Here is a 19,753-nt window from a genome sequence, read left to right on the forward strand (position 1 = left end):
CATTCTCATCAATGGTGGCTTCAATGGTGACTTCAATGGTGACTTCAATGGCAGTAAAGGTGGCACCTATTGAAATTCTGTCCGTTGGAGTTTTGCCCGTTGGGGTTTTGCCCGTTGGTTTCCACATGGTGCTGGATCGGATGCCCACTTATGATTCGGATCGGCTTCCAGCCCTATTATCCTGTCAATTTTGTTTAACTTTTTTTTTTTCATTAAGTATATTTATAGAAATGTGAATTTGTATATTAATTGGATGCTGACATACCATAATTATTTGAAATTTGAGTTACACGTTTTTTAGTCCACCTAAATACCTAATGAGTTATACCTAGAAATGTCTTTTTGTTGTTTTCGCTTCGCTTTCTATGGTAATAAAAAATTTTTTTATCATTTATAGTGAAAATTTGCACTTTTAATCTATTAATTATTTTTTAAGTTATACTCCATTACTCCGTAAATGCCATCTCTTTATCGAGTTATAGATGTAGTCTCTTAATTAGAAGAACTCTCCTAATATCTATAAGTACATGTCACATCGAAGTTAGTAAAAGGTCAAGTCCAGTAATTGGTGGCTAAGGAAATTGTTGGGAGGAGGCTAGTGAATGGCCAAATTCAGTACTCTGCCTCTCAAAAATATGCTGGCGGTATATAAGGAAATAAAATTGCGTCTTCGTTGTGCGCTATAACTTTTGACATAGTGGTAAACACTTGATCCTACCAAGTGGTATCAATGTTGGTAGGGGGAATTGTTAGGCAATGATTGGTGGCTAGGGGGATTGTTGGGCAGAGGCATGTAAAAGGTTAAGTCCAACACTTTGCATCTTGACAATATGTCAGCAGTATATTAGAAAATATAATATAGTTTTTACCGTAGTGATAAGCACTTAATCTTAACATTTTATTTATAATATTCAAACTCAAAACGTTATTTAATATGAACATTTTTTTCCAGGATGTATTAGTATATTTTATTTTAAAAATTATTCAATTTTTAGTAGATTTTTATATTTCGTACGTAAAACAATTCATTATCTTAGCTAGTTCGTTCAATCCTATGATTTGCATGTTTAAGCAAAACTTGAGTATATAGCATATGTTTTTTCTAGCACCGTTTATCTCTCTCTTGTGTGTCATTACATAGGAGCGAGATCATTCATGCATCCTTAATCAAAGGTCAAGGGTTCGATCCTTGGCTTTGGGAATGGAGCAGCCTTAAATTTCCAGGTCAGCTGTACGACGGTGGAAACCCGGGGTATAATGCATTGCTAAAATCTGTTGGTATTTTACTGCTTTATTACAGTTGATGATGATGATGATGATGATGGGTGACAGACTGAAAACATCTTTTAAGGTGTTTGCACAAGCTAGCATTATTTACGTGCATCAATTAAATATAGATCAGGAAAAAAAAAAAAAGGATTTTTCCATTTGGAACATAAAATATGGGGTATAGTTAAGGGGTGGGTGAAATTAAGGCACCGACTGGGAGGTTGATTCATTTAATGAGGTTTTAACTTTCTAGGTTTATTTATTATGCAACTCAGATTCCTCAAAACTTTTAAGAGCTTGAAACTTGAACCTAACAATTGTAATGGTAGCCCACTTTTTTAGATTAAAAATCCCCCATGGACCCCACATATCATATCGAAAAATGTAAATTATGGTAACTCAGCTGAACACAGAGGTTAGACCTTTGTTTACTGCGTATAAAGAAATCATACTTGATCCTTAGTCATTCTTCACAAACATTATCTATATAACCAATTGAGCTGCCCATGCGAGTCACCTTTTTAGATTAATTTTATGTGTCAAGTTAGCATAGAGTAAAAAATAAAGTTCCAACAGAGAGTAAGTGTATAATGAGCTGAATTTTGGGCTGTGCAAGCTGGGCTACAGTACAGGATCCCAAATTTTATAAGGCTTAATATTTAATTTGTACCTATCTAGTTTAGAAATAAAACTAAAAATTTACAATAAAATTTAAAAGGTTCCATGGAAATACGATAGAAACACATGTTTATTGTGTTTCGACTTGGAGGTTAAAGATTCAAAACTTGTGTGTGTCTTTAACTTTAGACATCTCCATTTTTTTTAATCGTATTATAATAATAATAATTATTATTATTATTACGGTATTGACTTTAAAGATTGTGATTTTGGTAGGGCCTCATTTATTTACAAGAACAGAATCACAAAAATCTAAAAACCGACCCTGCGTATAATTACACTTCGACAAGAGGGAAAATGTGTCTAGGATTGAAACTTGACATTAGAGTATTGCTATATTTTTCTCTTAAAATATTTTTGCTTTGATATTAAACTAAAAGAGGTATTTTGTTTAAACTAAAACTTTAAAGTGATTTGACGACATTTTCGTATCCATTTTTTCCAGATGCACCATTCGTGTTTATGATTTTGATCTGACAGTATAAGTACACATTTGATATTTGATATTATAGGTACTTTACCTTCAACACTATAGACTTGTTTTATGATATTTCTTTATTTAAGTAATTTGTTATAATAGTTGCATTGCGTGATTAAATTAATGCCTAATATGAAAATTAGAATAAGTAACTACTTAATGTAATATTTAAATATGAAAGTTAACTAATACAAAATAAAATTAGTTATTTTATATATAACCAAAATGAGTGTTTTTAACTTGTGATAAAACTAGTAGTAAAGATTATTATTATTTTAAATAGTCATAATTGAAAATAAAAATCATGTTCTAATCATTTGCATATTAAAATAAATTAAGTCCTCTTAATACGCTATTGGTAATTTGGTAAAAAGTAACCATTTGTTTTGGGGTTAAAAAGTGATATAATTATAATAGATTTATTGATGATGTCGAAAAATAATTAAAGAGTTATGCAATAAATTTATAACATTCAAATTCATAGGTTTTACGTATGTATATGATTAAGACTTTGATTACCGTTATATGTGAGCTATTATCCTGCAAACTCTCATTGATATTTTCAAATACTAATTTTTTCTCTATAAGATTTATTGTTTTTTTTTTTTTTGACAAATCTATAAGATTTATTAGATAATGGAATTTTTGCATTTAAATTATTAAAGTAGAGAAATTTTTTGTCATAGACATTGTAGATCAACTTGTAACAAAATGTACATTCTAATTGAAACAATATAGTTTTGAAATATAAAACTAAAATTTATACTACATGAAATAATGTTTGATCTAAGCAAAAAAGAGAATACTGTGTATTCTTAAGATAATATGACATTCATATTCATTTAAGGGGACGATTCAAAAAAATAATATCTTTCACCATTTAATCATTTATAATGATTGAAAGAAAGAAATCAAATTAATTAAGTAAATATTATTATATTTAAATTCATACTACAAAGGAGAAAAAAGTTACAAAAAGAATAGAAAAAAGTTTAATGAGTTCTTTTTTAATAATAATAATAATAATAATAATAATAATAATAATAATAATAATAATAATAATAATAATAATAATAATAATAATAATAATAATAATAATAATAATAATAATAATATTATTATTATTATTATTATTATTATTATTATTATTATTATTATTATTATTATTATTATTATTATTATTATTAAAAGTTTGGAAAAATATTTTGTAATAAATGAAGTTAAGAATAATAATAAGTTAAAAGAATATTCTATGATCAAAGTTTAAACATAAAGAGAAAAGCTAAAAAGGAAATATGATAACTTTGAAAATATATATCATTGTGTAAGGAATAAATCAAAACATATAAATTATCAATGCATATACGGTCCAAAGATCAGAGTAGGAGGTTCCCGCGGCCCTAGGCCTGTCGGCGGCAGCTGGCTAATTCCAGCAGTACAGCGGGTGCTGGCGACCGGTTCGGTGCTTGCAGTTGTGGAGGAGGGGTAGTGGGGTTTGGGGGTGGTTCCGTCGCACGAGGGCAGCCAGGATGGTGACCGAGTTGTGGTGGCGGTCACCAAGCGGCGTAGAGAAGGGTCGAGTGGCAGTGGTAGGAGGCAGGCTCTGAGTGGCGGGGATGTGACTATGACCGAGGTTTCAAAAAACTTGCATTAGGCGGGTTCTGGTTCCAAAACCCGCCCATCTCAATGAGTACGTTAAGCTGGAACTGCCGTGGCTTGGGTAATCCATGTACAGTTCGGGAAGTTATGGACATTGTGTCCCGTAAGAAGCCCGAGTTCGTTTTATTTTTATGGAGACCAAGGTGAGCGGACACAAGCAGAAAGTCTCCGCGTTAATCTTGGCTTTGAGCCTTTGAAGGTCTTTTTTTCGTTGATAATGTAGGTCTGAGTGAAGGTTTGGCTTTGTTTTGGAGGAAAAATAATACGGCAAGGCTCTTGAGCTACTCGAAGAATCATGTTGACTTGGAAGTAAGTATTCCGGGCTTAGAAGCTTAGCATATGACGTGTTTTTATGGTTTCCCGGAGCGTAGTAGGAGGAAGGATTCCTGGGATCTTCTGAGATCGTTGGCTAATAAATCATCGCTTCCCTAGGTTGTTTTAGGAGATTTTAATGATCTCTTGTTCCAGCATGAGAAACGTGGCGGTAACCCACATCCTACCAGTCTCCTTCGCGGTTTTGGGGATGCCATGGATGATTGTGGACTAGTCCAACTACCAATGAAGGGCTATACGTTCACTTGGGAATAGGGAAAGGGGACCGCTGGTTGGATGGAGGAGAGGTTAGACAAGGTTTTGGCGACTACTCAGTGGAATACGACCCGCCCTGACGCGTATGTTGAAAATATTTTGACACGTTCGTCAGATCATTCGGCTATTTTTCTGAGTATTGTGGCTGAAAGTGGAAGGGGAGGAGGTAGGGGAGGGGTTTCAGATTTGAGATGGCTTGGCTGCTGGATGATGGTTGTAAGGATGTGGTTGAGTCTGCATGACAGGCGGGCAGGGCTGGGGGCTTATTGGATTGTATGTCTCTTTGCGGTGACCGGCTCCGGCACGACGGGGGGGGGGGGGGGGGGGGGGCATTTTTCTGGGCATAGAATTAAACGTCTCCGTAATGAGCAGCTTCTGCTCCGTGACCGAAGAGATGCAGCGTCTCTTGCTGAGTTTCAGCGGCTTGAGACGCAGTTGTCTCTACTAGAGGCTCAGGAGGATGTTTTCTCGAGACAGCGGGCTAAGCAACACTGGTTGAAGGGTGCTGACGCCATCACAAAGTTCTATCACAGGTATGCCTCTGCTCGCAAAAAGAAAAATACCATCTCTAAGCTTATGAATGTTTCTGGTGATTGGGTGGATGGGGATGCCATGAAATCTATTGTTCTGAGTTACTTTCATGATATCTTTAGCTCTAATAATGCTGCCTGCGATGATGTTTTCTTTGATTCTGTGCCCTTGCGGGTTTCGCAAGCAAATAATGATACCCTCTTGCGCCCTTTTGTTGTTGAGGAAGTTAGAACTACTCTATTTTCCATGTTCCCTGATAAAGCGCTTGGCCCGGATGGTATGAATTGGGTTTTCTATCAGCATTCCTGGGATATAGTATGGGGAGATGTGGCTGCTTTTGTGCCTGAATACGTGTTCTTTTCCTGAGGGCCTTAATGATACAAATGTTGTCCTTATCCCTAAAAACGTGTGTCTGACTCTGTTTCTAATTTGAGGTCAATAGCCCTTTGCAATGTTATTTATAAGATCATGGCCAAAATGATTGCGAATCGTATGAAGCCTTTTCTAGGGGATTTAATCTCTAAGTCCCAGAGTGCTTTTGTCCAGGGAAGGTTGATTACTGATAATATTCTTGTGGCTGCCGAAGTAGGACATTACCTGAACAGGAAGCAATGTGGGGTGGCAGGTTGGGGGGCCCTAAAGCTTGATATGGCCAAAGCCTATGATCGTATGGAATGGCCTTTTCTCCGGAAAATGCTGGTGGCTCTGGCTTTGCAGATCGTTGGGTGGATTTGATTATGTTGTGTGTTACCACAGTCTCGTATAACTTCCTCATTAACGGGGTGAACAGTGGTCAAGTCATCCCCTCTCGTGGTCTCAGGCAAGGGGATCCTCTCTCTCCTTATCTATTTATTTTTTGTGCTGAGGGGTTGTCTTTGCTGCTTCAAAATGCTCAGCTTGGTGGTGCTATACATGGCTGTAGGGTGGCTAGAGGAGCCCCCACTATTTCACACTTATTTTTTTGTAGATGACAGCCTGCTGTTTTTTAAAAGCAACTGCCCAGGAAGCTGGGGTTATTAAACACTGCCATAATGTATACGAAGCTCTCTCTGGTCAGGCTGTCAATTATCATAAGTCTAGTGTGTGCTTCAGCAGGAACACATCTGTAGCTGATAGGGAGGTGGTTGCACAGGTTTTGGGCGTGGAACAGGCTGATAATTTTGGAAGATATTTGGGGCTGCCATCTTTTGTGGGGAGGAATAAACGTGCAGTGTTCTCTTATATTGAAGACAAAATTAAACAGATGATTGGCTCGTGGAATAAGAAGCTTCTGTCTCAGGCTGGTAAGGAGGTTCTCTTGAAAAGTGTGGCTCAATCTATGCCAACCTTTTCTATGTGTGTTTTCTTACCCCCTGACTCAGTTTGTTTATCTATTGAGAGAGTTATGAACCGTTATTGGTGAGGATCAGGTGGTGATGGTGCTATCCATTGGAGAGCATGGGATCGCATATGTGCTCCTAAGAAGTTTGGAGGATTGGGTTTCAAGGATCTCCGGGTATTTAATATAGCTATGTTGGGGAAGCAGGCACGGCATTTCCTCACTTACCCCAATTCGCTCCCACCACCTCTTTTACCAATGCCACTTTAGGGAACTCTCCAAGTTTTTGCTGGCATAGCATTATGGCTGCACATGAGCTAATTTGCAGTGGAGTAAGACGCAGAATTGGTAATGGGGAAGACACTTTGATTTGGGGTCACCCACGGTTGCCATATGAGACAAACCCCATGGTTCATTCTATTATGCCCCCTGAGTTACAAGGAGCTAGGGTCTCAGGTTTAATTGATCAGGATACTGGCTCATGGGACCATGCTATTTTAAATGATATTTGGCCAGATGACGTGGGGCGTATTACTAGGATCCCAATAAGCCTGGATTACGTGGATTCGTGGTTTTGGCACGGAGACCCAAAGGGTTGTTATACGGTGAAACATGGATACAGAAGCGTTATTGGTGATTTTGTTGATAGCCCATGGAATTTTGACAAATGGATCCCCCTCTGGAAAGCTAACGTCCCCCCCAAATGGAAGACTTTTTTATGGAGAGCCCTTAATAATATCCTCCCTACTACGGATAATCTATTAATACGAAGAGTGGATGTAGACCTTACATGCTCAATGTGTACCAATGATCATGAAAATACCTTGCATGCTCTTGTCTTTGTGTCTTTGCCAAGTTAGTTTGGAATGAGGCACCTTTTTCTGTTGCTAATATAGTTGGTAGCACTTTCCCTGTGTGGTTTGCTAACTTGATGAACACTGTGTCTCAAATACAAGTTGGTGTGGCTATGGCAGTTTACCATCTCTGGAGATCCCGGAATCTGGTCGTGTGGGAAAGGAACCTGCCATCCCCGATGAAAGTTTGGCGACAAGCTTCATCGGCGCTGCTACAATGGCAGCAGGTCCATCACCGCTCGACGGCGTCGCCAACAGCCCTTGGTCCACCTGTGCAGCAACCGGCCTCTCTTCCACACTGCTACATCGACGCCGGTTATCGCCCGGACTGGGGGGAATGCCTCTTTCACAACAGTTTTGCTCACTTCAGACGGAGCATTTTTGGCTGCAGTTTGCGGACGTCTCCCCTGGTGCTTCTCGCCGCTCATGGCCGAGGCTCTCGCCTGTCGGGAAACGCTATCTTGGCTTAAGGAGCGGGATATTTTATCTGTAAATCTCTTCACCGACTGCTCGTAGCTCCGGAGTTTTTTATCATCCATCACCAAGATTCGGTCATATGCCAGAATTGCAATCAACGACTGTCGTCAGGCTTTGCCTTCTTTTACACATTTATGCATTAGCTTAGTGTCGAGATCGGCTAATTTACTTGCACACTCTTTAGCTTCTTCTGCTTTCTCTCAGGAAAACTATATGTATTGGAACTCAAATTGCACAAAATTAGTTAATTTATAGATTCAATTGTACACGGAAAATTTTCTCTCTCTAGCAATTTTTAGGGTTTTTCTCTACTAGGTACCCCTAGGGCTTCCGGTCTTTTTCTTCTGCTACTTCGCCGGCAATCTTTGCCGATCACCAAAGGTTGCTGCTACGACTGCTTACTACAACGACGTACATGGCAACTACGAGGGAGGAGGAGAAGGTAGCGCAGCTCTCAGACCATTGGGCAGACTGGGCGTTGGACGAAGAGGAGGGGGTGTTTGAGCCAAATGCTGGGGCTGCTGATGAGGCTGTTGACGAGACGGATAGGGCATGGGTAATCGTCGGATGGTTTTTGACAAGGAGAGCGGTGAAATTGGAGTACATGCGACAAATCCTAGCGTCCGTTTGGCAGCCGGTGCGGGGAGTCCAGATCACTGAGATACAACCTAACCGCTTCATGTTTGTCTTCTTCGACGAAACGAACATCCACTATGTTCTGGATGAGGGGCCGTGGTCCTTTGAAAATCACACCCTAGTATGCCGCCAACTAACCGAGGGTGTCTTGCCGATGAAAGTCGAACTCGACATGCTGGAAATCTGGGTACAAATTCATGATTTGCCACTAGGGTACAAAACGGAGATTATCCGGGAGCAAATCGGCAACTTCATTGGAACATTTGTTAAGCATGATGATTGATTCACGGGTGCACAGTGCCTTGCGTTTTACCGCATTCGTGTGGCCATACCGGTTACACGACCACTTAAACGGAGGATGGAGATGTTAAAGCGGGATAAGACCACATGTTGGGTTAATTTCAAGTACGAGAGGCTCCATACGTTTTGCTTTTTCTACGGGATGTTGGGGCACTTGTACAAGTTCTGTCAGAAGGCTAGGGGATCAGTGGTACTCGTTGACCAGTTCCCGTATAATGCCGCACTCCGAGCTGGTGGGAGCCGAGGCCTTCAGCATGTGGGAGAGACATGGTTGGTGTCGGTTAGAGGTAAGCCGAAGGGGGAAGGTGGATCGGTGCAGCCGGGATTGCGAAGGGGGAAGGGTGGGGTGACCGGTACGAAAGGAGCAAGGGTGGCCGTGGTGGCAGCCTCGAAGAGGTGGAGGGAGGTTGCCCCTAGCAATAGGGGCCGACCTGAGAGTGAGGGAAGTGATGTTGCAATGGCCAATGTTTCCAAAAACTTGTTTACGGCAGGTCCTGTGTCGCAGGCCTGCCCAACACAATGAGTACCCTCAGTTGGAACTGTCGTGGCTTGGGCTATCCACGTACAGTTCGCGAGATTGTGGACATGGTGTCCCGTAAGAAGCCCAAGTTTGTGTTTTTGATGGAAACCAAGGTGGGACGGGTTCATGCTGAACGACTCCGTGTCAAGCTTGGTTTCGATGGTCTTTTTTATGTAGACAGTACTGGTTTGAGTGGTGGTCTAGCCTTGCCGTGGAAGACGAATAATACGGCTAGGTTGCTGAGTTTCTCGAAGAATCATGTAGACATTGAGGTGAGTATTCCTGGATTTATCAAGTGGCGGATGACAGGCTTTTATGGCTTTCCCCAGCGAGGACGAAGAGGTGAGTCCTGGGAATTAATTAGATCACTGGCTCAACAATCAGAACTCCCTTGGGTTGTTATTTGGGATTTTAATGATCTCCTGTATCAGCATGAGAAACGGGGTGGAAACCCACATCTTGAGAACCTCTTGCGCGATTTTGGGGATGTAAGATGACTGTGGATTATCTCAAATGCCAATGCAAGAGTATCCTTACACATGGGAGAAGGGAAATGAGACACCAGATTGGATGGAGGAGCGTTTGGATAAAGTGCTAGCCACGAAAGTTTGGCGGGGAGTGGTGGTGGGGGCCAGTGTACAAAATATTCTAACCCGCAATTCTTATCATTCTGCTCTTTACCTTGGGATTATGGATCCTCGGGGAAGGGGGAATGGTAGGAAGAGGGGGTTCCGCTTTGAGATGGCCTGGCTGCATGTCGAGGGATGTAGGAGTGTGGTAGAGAAGTCCTTGGATGAGGGAAGGGGAGGAGGTCTGCAGAATTGCATTGGGTTGTGTGGGGATCGGTTGATGCGTTGGGGTGGTGATCGTTTTCACAAGTTCGGTGAGCAGATTATGAACTTACGAAAGGAACAATTACTATTAAGAGAGCGCACGGATCCGGCTTCCCTAGCTGAATTCCAACGCCTTGAGGAGCACCTGAGCCGCCTTGAAACCCAGGAGGATGTGTATTGGAGGCAGAGAGCCAAACAGCACTGGCTTAGAGAGGCTGATGCAAATACATAGTTTTTCCACAGGTATGCCTCTCACCGTAAGAAAAAGAATACTCTCTCTAAACTTATGAATGATAATGGGGATTGAGTTGATGGGGATGCTATGATTGAGGCTATCCTAAGTTATTTTGGAAATATTTTCAAAACTGACCACCCGGAGAGTGGGGCTAATTTCTTTGATAATATAATCCCACGTGTTACGCAATCACACTATGATGCCCTGTTTCGCGCTTTTGAGGTAGATGAGGTTAAAACTGCTTTGTTCTCAATGTTTCCGGATGGGATGAATCTGGGTTTTTATCAACATTTCTGGGATGTAGTAGGTATGGATGTTTCGAAGTTTGTAGTGGATGCTCTAAATTCTTGTACCTTCCCCCCCCTGATTTGAATGAACTAATGATGTTTTGATCCCAAAGAAGCAGTCCCCAGAAGTAGTAACTGATCTTAGACCTATTGCCTTAAGTAATGTGGTTTATAGGGTTATGGCTAAGATGATAACTAACCGAATGAAATCTCTCACAGAGAAAGTTATATCTGATTCACAGAGTGCTTTTATACCTGATAGATTGATAACAGATAATATCCTATTAGCTGCGAATGTTGGGCATTTTTTGAACAGAAAATAGTGTGGGGCGGTTGGCTGGAGTGCCCTGAAGTTGGACATGGCTAAAGCCTATGACCGCATGGAATGGTCTTTTCTGCGTAATATGATGGTGGCTCTTGGTTTTGATAATAGGTGGGTGGAGCTAATTATGTTATGTGTCACAACTATATCTAATAATATTTTAGTTAATGGCTCTCGCAGTAACCCACTTATACCAACCCGTGGTCTGAGACAGGGTGATCCGTTATCCCCATATCTGTTTATAATCTGTGCAGAAGGGCTTTCTTTGTTGTTACAATTGGAGTAGAACAATGCCTCTATTCATGGTTGCAGAGTAGCCAGAGGTGCTTCTCCTATCTCACATTTATTTTTTGCAGATGATAGTTTCTTATTCTTTAAAGCCAATGCTCAGGAGGCTGGCGATATTAAAAATTGTTTGTCTGTGTATGAGAAGTTGTCTGGGCAAGTGGTGAATTACTACAAGTCTAGTATTTGTTATAGTAAAAACACAGGCCAAGAGAGCAGGGATGAAGTGGCGCAGCTGTTGGGGGTAACTCAGGCACCTAATTTTGGGAAATATTTGGGACTCCCCTCTTTTGTTGGAAGAAATAAGAAGGCGGCTTCGTATATTGAGGATAAAATTCGCCAGAGAATTGGATCCTGGAACAAAAAATTGCTATCACAGGCTGGTAAGAAAATCCTGTTGAAAAGTGTGGCACAATCAATGCCTACCTTTTCAATGAGTATTTTTTTGCTACCTATATTTGTTTGCACGGCTACTGAGCGCACTATGAATCGATATTGGTGGGATCTGGAATGAATCGTGGGATACACTGGAAAGCAAGAGATAAATTATGTATCCCAAAAAAACATGGGGACTGGGTTTCAAGGACCTCTGTGCCTTTAACCTAGCTATGTTAGGTAAACAGGCATGGAGAATGCTTACTAAACCTTATTCTATGGTGGCTCGTGTCTATAAGGCAAGATACTATCCGAGGGGATCTTTTTATGATGCATGTTTAGGGAATAACCCAAGTTTCTGTTGGCGAAGTATTATGGCAGCGAAAAACTTGATCTGTAGTGGTGTAAGACGCAGGATTAGCAATGGGGAACTACTATGATATGGGCTCATCCGTGGATACAGGATGAGCTGGACCCTATGATACAGACTGAGATGCCGCCACATCTCGCAAATGCCAGAATTGTGGGGTTGGTAGATCAGGAGACTGGCTCATGGGATCATTAACTGATTTATTTCAACCTACTGATGTGGCTAACATTTTGAGAATACATCTTTCCCCAGACTATGAGGACACTTGGTATTGGCACAGGGATCCTAAAGGAATTTATTCTGTCAAAAGTGGATATAGGCTCATTGTTGGAAATTATTATGATAATGATGGGGCTTTTGATAATTGGCTCGCCCTATGGAGACTCAAAATTCCCCCAAGTGGAAAACCTTTCTATGGAGAGCTATTAGTGATATCTTACCTACTACTAAAAACCTGCTTATAAAGATAGTGGATGTGAATCCATTTTGTGCTATGTGTGGAATATTTCATGAAGATACTTTACATGCTTTAGTGTCGTGTGATTTTACAAAAGCCATTTGGGATAGATCCAACCTTCCAATCCCCAATATTGTGACAAATATTTTTCATATTTGGTTTAGTGAACTCTTAAATGTTTTGGATTCTAATGGCATTATCTACGCAGCAGCAATTTTATACCATATATGGAGAGCACGAAACGGCACGGTGTGGGATGCTTGTCTGCAGCGGCCAACGAAAGTGCTAGCTACTGCCACGGCGGCCATGCAAGCATGGAACAATACACGGCTGGGAACCGTCTTACGCCTGCCAACCGGTGTTGTCGCCACTGCCGCGATGTCGCACCCTCCTCCCGGACAGCCAGCTGCGCCCGCCTTATTGCCTACTGGTCAGTTGCCGAGAGTCTGCCGTTTCGACGCCGGATACCACCATGCAACAGGCAAGGCCACGGTAGGGGCAATCCTACTCGACGTCGACGGAGGGTACATCTCAGCCTACAGCGCTCCTCTACCGGATTGTTTCTCGCCACTTATGGCTGAGGCATTTGCATGCAAGGAGGCTTTATCATGGCTAAGAGGACGGGGCGAAAGGAATATAAAGCTATACATGGATTGGCAAACACTACAACATTATCTGACCTCACCACCTATGACAGTTCGGTCATAGATCGACTATGCTATTGGTAGTTGCAGAGAGATTTTATCCTATTTTGATTTCTATTCGGTTAATTTTATTCCTTGATCAAACAATTTATTAGCACATACATTAACTTCTATAGCTTTCTAGCAGTCTGATGCTATGTACTGGGACCTGCTCCCTCCTGACGCTATTGCGACTTATTTCTAATGATTACACCGTTCATTATTTTCAAAAAAAAAAAAATGTATTGGAACTCGTTCTCTCCTGACGCTATTTCTGCTTTGCTTTAATATATGCTTCGTTGGTTTGCTTTCAAAAAGATTACACTAACCTCAACTTTTTCATTGAAAACCAATGAAAATAAATAGTTGAAAAAATGTATTTTTATTTGCTTAATATGAATCTTTAATTATTGTAACTAATAACTTTTTATTGTTGCAAAATACACCCCTAACTATCCACATGTATTTAGCTCAATGGTTCAGTAGACTATTTGAAAGAAGAATACACCTCTAACCTTATTTGTAAAAAATTAATTTCATCCATAGATCAACGGAATTATAAACCTCCATTAGAATACACACACAATCATATGTAACTTTTGTCAAAAAAATACATGATAATTAAACATGGATTATGAGCCAAATTACAATGGATCAGAGATTCATTATTCCGTAGCTGAATAGAAGAAAATCACAAAATACATGATAATTAAACATGGATTATGAGCCAAATTACAATGGATCGGAGATTCACTATTCCGTAGAAGAAAATCACAACTTCTTTTTTAAAATAATAATAATAATAATGATAATAATAATAATGATAATAATAATAATAATAATAATAATAATAATAATAATAATAATAATAATAATAATAATAATAATAATAATAATAATAATAAGGGAAAATAGCACTTTTTCCCCCTAAGTTATATATTTATAGCACTTTTCTCCCCTCAATTATTTATGTAAGCATATTAGTCCCCTCAATTATTTTAAAATTGGTGGTTTTTCCCCTTAATATATTAAATTGACATTTCTACCCTTAAAGTAAACATTTTATTTATTTTACTTCTCCAACAAATTATTGCGTATATGTAGCGATTACCACGGTTTGGTTCGAACTGAACCAGACACTATTGCAATCGAATTAAAAGTTTTCGGTTATGATTCAGATCTAGAACCCAATATTTAGATTTTAATTTATTAAATTTAAGAATAAAAAAAACTGGATCATGAACCTTGAACCGACGGTTCCGGATCCAGTTCGTGATTTTGAACCGTCTTTATTTTAAAATAGTCTAAATTCAACAATAACTGTATTTTATTTTTTCAGTTCGGAACATGAACCGGCCATTCCGGTTCGCGATTTTAATAAACTCTAAATATCCCGTTTTGATTATAAATTGTAATTGGAATATTTTGGTTTGGTTGCTATAGTATCTGTTTGGTTTGAACCAAATTATAGTAATAATTTGTTGGAGAAGAAAAATAAATGTAATATTTATTTTAAGGGTAAATATGTCCATTTAACATTTCAGGGGGAAAAAGAGCCACTTAAATAATTCAGGGGGAAAAAGTGCTATAAGTATATAACTCAGGGAGAAAAAGTGTCATTTTCCCTAATAATAACAACAATAACAACAATAACAACAATAACAACAACAATAACAACAACAATAACAATAATAACAACAACAATAACAACAATAACAACAATAATAATAACAATAACAACAATAACAAATAATAATAAAAATAATAATAACAACAACAATAATAATAATAATAATAATAACAACAACAACAACAACAACAATAATAATAATAACAACAACAACAACAACAATAATAATAACAACAACAACAACAACAGCAACAACAGCAACAACAGCAACAACAGCAATAATAATAATAATAATAATAATAATAATAATAATAATAATAATAATAATAATAATAATAATAATAATAATAGAGTTTGGTTTTACGGTTTTACCACATCTAAAAGATATGGACTAACAAAATTAAAATTACATAAATATGGGATTAAAATAGCATTTCTTTTCAAAAAAATTTATGTTTTTAAAGCCTCATAGATTTTTTTTTTTTTTATTACAAAGGAAGGGGAATACCCATACAATCTATGCTTACATTGAGGTTCGAAACTTAGACCTCCCACATAAAGGAACAATCTGATACCAGTGGACCACAAGCCACTTTTAAAGCCTCATAGATAGTGTAATGTAATATTAGAGATAAAATTAGAAAAAGAAATTAAATAACAAAATAAAAAATATTATTGGTAACAAAAAATGATTTGATGGACCTGCAGCACTGAGAAAGGGCGTGTTTAATTAATTAACGTAGTGGTACACCATGTGATTGGGCAATAGAATTAATGGACGGAGAAAGATGGTCGTGTTTGGTTTTGATAATATATGCCGTTGAAATGGCAATTCTAATGGCGTCTCGGTCGTCTTCCATTCTTTGAATGGACTACTTGGACTACATCTTTCCCCTTAGAAGACCCGGTATATATGTATGACTATTATTTATTTTTTTGATAACCTTGATTTTTTCTCATAAATTTGCTTCACGCTCATTACTCCATTAAAAATATACACTTCTGCTCACAAAAAGTTCAATCCAAACACAAATCCTTAGAGCCCGTTTATTAACAGAAAACTGTTAGCTGTTTTTTATCAATCGTTATATCCTACACCACGACGCACATAGCACTGTGCGCCGCGCGCCTCCCAAAACGACGTCGTTTTGCGGTAGTGTTGGGAGGCGCGGTAGGAACTTGCTGAGATTATGTGTATTTGTTCACAATGTTATGTGTATTGGTTCATACAGTTATGTGTATTTTTTATACAATTATGTACATTCTTTTTATACAATTATGTACATCCGAATCAGAAAATTTGTGTGTATTATGTTAAGAGTTGATGTGTATTATGTTAAAAGTTTATGTTTATTATATATTATGTTAGATTATGCGTATTATCTTTTAAAAAGAGTATGTATATTTTGTTATATAATTATGTACATTCATGTATAACATTATGTGTATTCTAGTATAACATTATGTACATTCTTGAACAGCGGGGTTTTTTTTTTTTTTTTAAAGAAAAAACTACTGCCATTCACTGGGGCGGGAAATTTCAAAAAAAAAAAAAAAAATTAAAACGACGTCGTTTTGCATCTGGGCGCATAGTGCAACGCGCGCCGTAGTGTAGGATATAAATTGCCGTTTTTTGTTTTCTAATTTTTTAGTTTTCATTATCTGTTTTCTGTTTAGGAAACTTGTTGATTAACACTTATTTTTTTCCATTTTTTTTTAATTTAACGTTATAAAAGTAACACAAGTTTATTTTTGACTGATTTTTAGATCTTATATTTAAAATATTTGTACATATCTTTGGTTTAAATAGAATAAATTTAATTTTATTTCTTTTAAGTCTGATATATGTAAGATTTTTACATAACAACTAAAAAATATATCGAACCAATAGCCTACTAAGTTCACCTAAAAATTTTTTTTTTTTTTGAAAATAAGTTCACCTAAAATTTAGTTTAGATAATATTAATATTTTTTGAGCTAATATTTAAAATATTTTTTGGATATATTCATTTGAATGGCATGTATATGAATATATAATTTTTAATTTGAATTCTAATATATGTGAGATCGATTTCAATATCCTATATCCGGACCGAACTTATATTACGATATAACATAACTAAAAATATTCAAAGTAATAATATATTGAGTTTAATCAAAATAAAAAACATTGTATAGAGTTTAATTCTTAATTTTGACAATGTAAGGGTGTGTTTGGTTCGCACATAGGAATCGGAATCGGAATGGGTATCAAATACTTGGTAATGGTAATGGGTTTTAGTGAAAGTATTTAACATGTTTGGTAGTAGGGTGGAATGAGAATGGTTACTAATAGTAGTGCTTGAGAATGAATAAGGGAATGAAACCCTTATTGTATTTGGGTATGGGTTTTTCAATTGATGGGGTATTCGAAACCTATAGTATTGTTCTAAAAATCTATCAACCAAACAACAACAATCACTTTCATACCCATTCCTATGTGCAAAATCCACCAACCAAACACACCCTAAGTAATGTCTAACTTTAAAATGTAAGTAAATAAGTAAAGTAAGTAGAAATGATAGAATATGGTGATAAGTAAAAGAAGATGATAATGAATGTAATCATAGTAATGTGGTTATAGTGACATATAACAAAATAGATGATAGATGATTCTGTTTTCTATTTAGAAAACAGTTTTTAAGAGTGTTCCAGTTTTCTCTGTTGTAAAATTATTTTCAGTTTTCAAAATGAAAAATTGTGCTAGTAAACATGTTTTCTGTTTTTTATTATCCAATTTCTAAAAAAAATGGAGAAAATTTCATGTTAGTAAACGAGCCCTTAATGTTCGTGACATGAATCAAAGCCCCACTTTAGCACTGTAAGCTAATCTTAATTAAATAAGACTCTTTTTTTTTTTTTAGGGTGGGGGGGCGGGGGGGGGGGGGGGGTGAGAGAGGAAGAGAGAAAAATCTATATATTGTCACTATTTAACCCTAGCCAGCAAAGAATCACAAGGAGTAAACCAGTCTAAGTTGTCCATAATTAGACCGGCTCAAACAAAAAGGTCAATATGTCACTCTCACTGGGGGTCGAACTCTACATTATGATTATTATGGGTGTTTGGTAAATAATTGTTAGCTGATTGTATTAGTGAGTTTGACTAGTTGATAGCATTAGATTTTTTTTTTTTTTTTTTTGAATGTTGATAGCATTAGATGATTGTTGAAAAATATTTGGTAAATTAGCTGATAGCTTATTACATGCAATATGACTTTCTCAAAAAGCTGAACGAAAAAACTACTTTGAGCAGCTTTTAAAATTTTAGTATTTTTTAAACAATAAGTTGTTACAAAAAACTAATTAATCAAACATTCATATTGATTATTTAACCAAGTCAAACAGCTAATAGTGGTCAAATAAACCAAAATTAGTTGATAAAGCTAACTATGTTACCAAACATGGCCAAAATCAACCGTCGAAAATGAATTTTAAATATGTAATTTTTTAACAAAAATATGATTTTTTTTTTTTTTACATATCAACATATGTTATATTTTCTGTGCGAGATAGTTGAATACAAGTTTTTGTATTATTTGTAAGGTGAAAATGAGATTTTTATGATACTAAATAAAATATATTAAAAGGTTAACGTAACGTGGATTCACATAATCACACAACATACGTCGTGAAAATGTTCAAAATCTGAAGTCTACCAACTCCGACAGTCGCGGACTCGCAGCATAAACAGTTTTTTTTTTTTTTTTTTTTTTTTTTTTTTTTTTTTTTTTTTTTCTCTCTCCTATTTAACAAATAAAAAAATCTGACAAAAATCTTGACCGTTGTAAATACGGTAAGGTAGTCATCTTTTCCCGTGTCTCTTTCCTTTAACTCAATTTGATTGTCCATTTTGCTTTCAAATAACAAAAAGAATTAATCTTAAGATCTCTCGATAAGTAGCTAGTAAAGTTATCTACACATACTACGTACCAAAATTTACTAGTCACTACCTAGAGTTAAATTAACAAGAAAGAAAGAGAGAGAGAGAAAAACAAAGAGTAAATACTTTGACATATATATAACAAGAAGTCTAGTTTTGAAAAATAAATAATTGAGACAGGGTGGGGATTCGATCTTTGCGACAAATATAATATTAAAGGTTTGATCAAGTTTGGAATAGATAATTTGTACACAAAAATGTATAATTTGATATTGAGTTTTAAAACTAGATTGACTCTCGTTGTAATCTTAATTAAAATGGCTTGGGAGAGAGGACATCGGAAAATAGTCCTTGAGCTTGATTCAGTCATGGTAGCTAGATTGCTACGGAACACAGACAGAAAAAGGAACAGGAGCAATGACTTATTATGGGTATGCAATGATCTTGTGAAAAGGAACTAGAAGGTTAGGATTAACCACATTTATGGTGAGCAAAATAAAGTAGCTGACTGGTTAGCAAGATAAACAATGACCCAAGCTAGGGGGTTGATGAACATCACACCATAGCCGGTTGCCTGCAAATTGTTTAGGGCGATGTTGTTGGTCAATTTGACTAAAGGGTGATACATGTGGATGTCTGATTGTTTTAGGTGATCCCTCCCCCATAACAAAATTTAAAAAAAAAAAAAAATTGACTCTATTTACTTTCTCATGAGTTTGGAGCGCGTTCATGGGTCCAAGATAGAGTCTAGGACAACCGAGAAACTTGAGTTATTAAAAAAAAAACAAATAATTAAGAAATGAGGATTCTGAAAACTCAACAATCAATTTATTAATTAAAATAGTATAGTAACATGTTCTTTTTTTTTTTTTTTTGTTAAATCGTACTACACTCGTACAATAACAAATATCTACATATATATTTTTTTCTTTAATGCACCATCCTGCATATTTTTAAAAATCAAACAACCCCCTCTTTTTAAAAATAAAAAAAATAAAAATTTCACATCCTGTATAGCTTGTGTATGAATGTGTGATAACAATTGACAT

At 37.0% G+C, this 19,753-nt stretch overlaps 2 protein-coding genes across 2 annotated transcripts; both read left to right on the forward strand.

Moving 5' to 3' along the window:
- Window positions 1-9,373: 9,373 nt before the first annotated feature.
- Window positions 9,374-10,373, forward strand: LOC109160499. Its single transcript, XM_019308786.1, has 2 exons — window positions 9,374-9,650; window positions 9,802-10,373. Exons 1-2 carry the CDS (start codon window positions 9,374-9,376, stop codon window positions 10,371-10,373), a joined length of 849 nt encoding a protein of 282 aa, XP_019164331.1.
- Window positions 10,374-12,391: 2,018 nt separating this feature from the next.
- Window positions 12,392-13,180, forward strand: LOC109160500. Its single transcript, XM_019308788.1, has one exon. It carries the CDS (start codon window positions 12,392-12,394, stop codon window positions 13,178-13,180), a length of 789 nt encoding a protein of 262 aa, XP_019164333.1.
- Window positions 13,181-19,753: the final 6,573 nt, after the last annotated feature.

Source organism: Ipomoea nil, unplaced genomic scaffold, assembly GCF_001879475.1.
Source record: "Ipomoea nil cultivar Tokyo-kokei standard unplaced genomic scaffold, Asagao_1.1 scaffold2848, whole genome shotgun sequence".
In the NCBI taxonomy this organism is placed as follows: Eukaryota; Viridiplantae; Streptophyta; class Magnoliopsida; order Solanales; family Convolvulaceae; genus Ipomoea; species Ipomoea nil.

Excerpts from the sequence above, each read along its gene's own strand:
- LOC109160500 (XM_019308788.1), top strand. The coding sequence starts at position 12,392 with ATGGAGACTCAAAATTCCCCCAAGTGGAAAACCTTTCTATGGAGAGCT.
- LOC109160499 (XM_019308786.1), top strand. The coding sequence starts at position 9,374 with ATGGTGTCCCGTAAGAAGCCCAAGTTTGTGTTTTTGATGGAAACCAAG. Across the intron at positions 9,651-9,801 it reads TCCCCAGCGAGGACGAAGAG|ATGACTGTGGATTATCTCAA; the intron begins GTGAGTCCTGGG and ends TGGGGATGTAAG.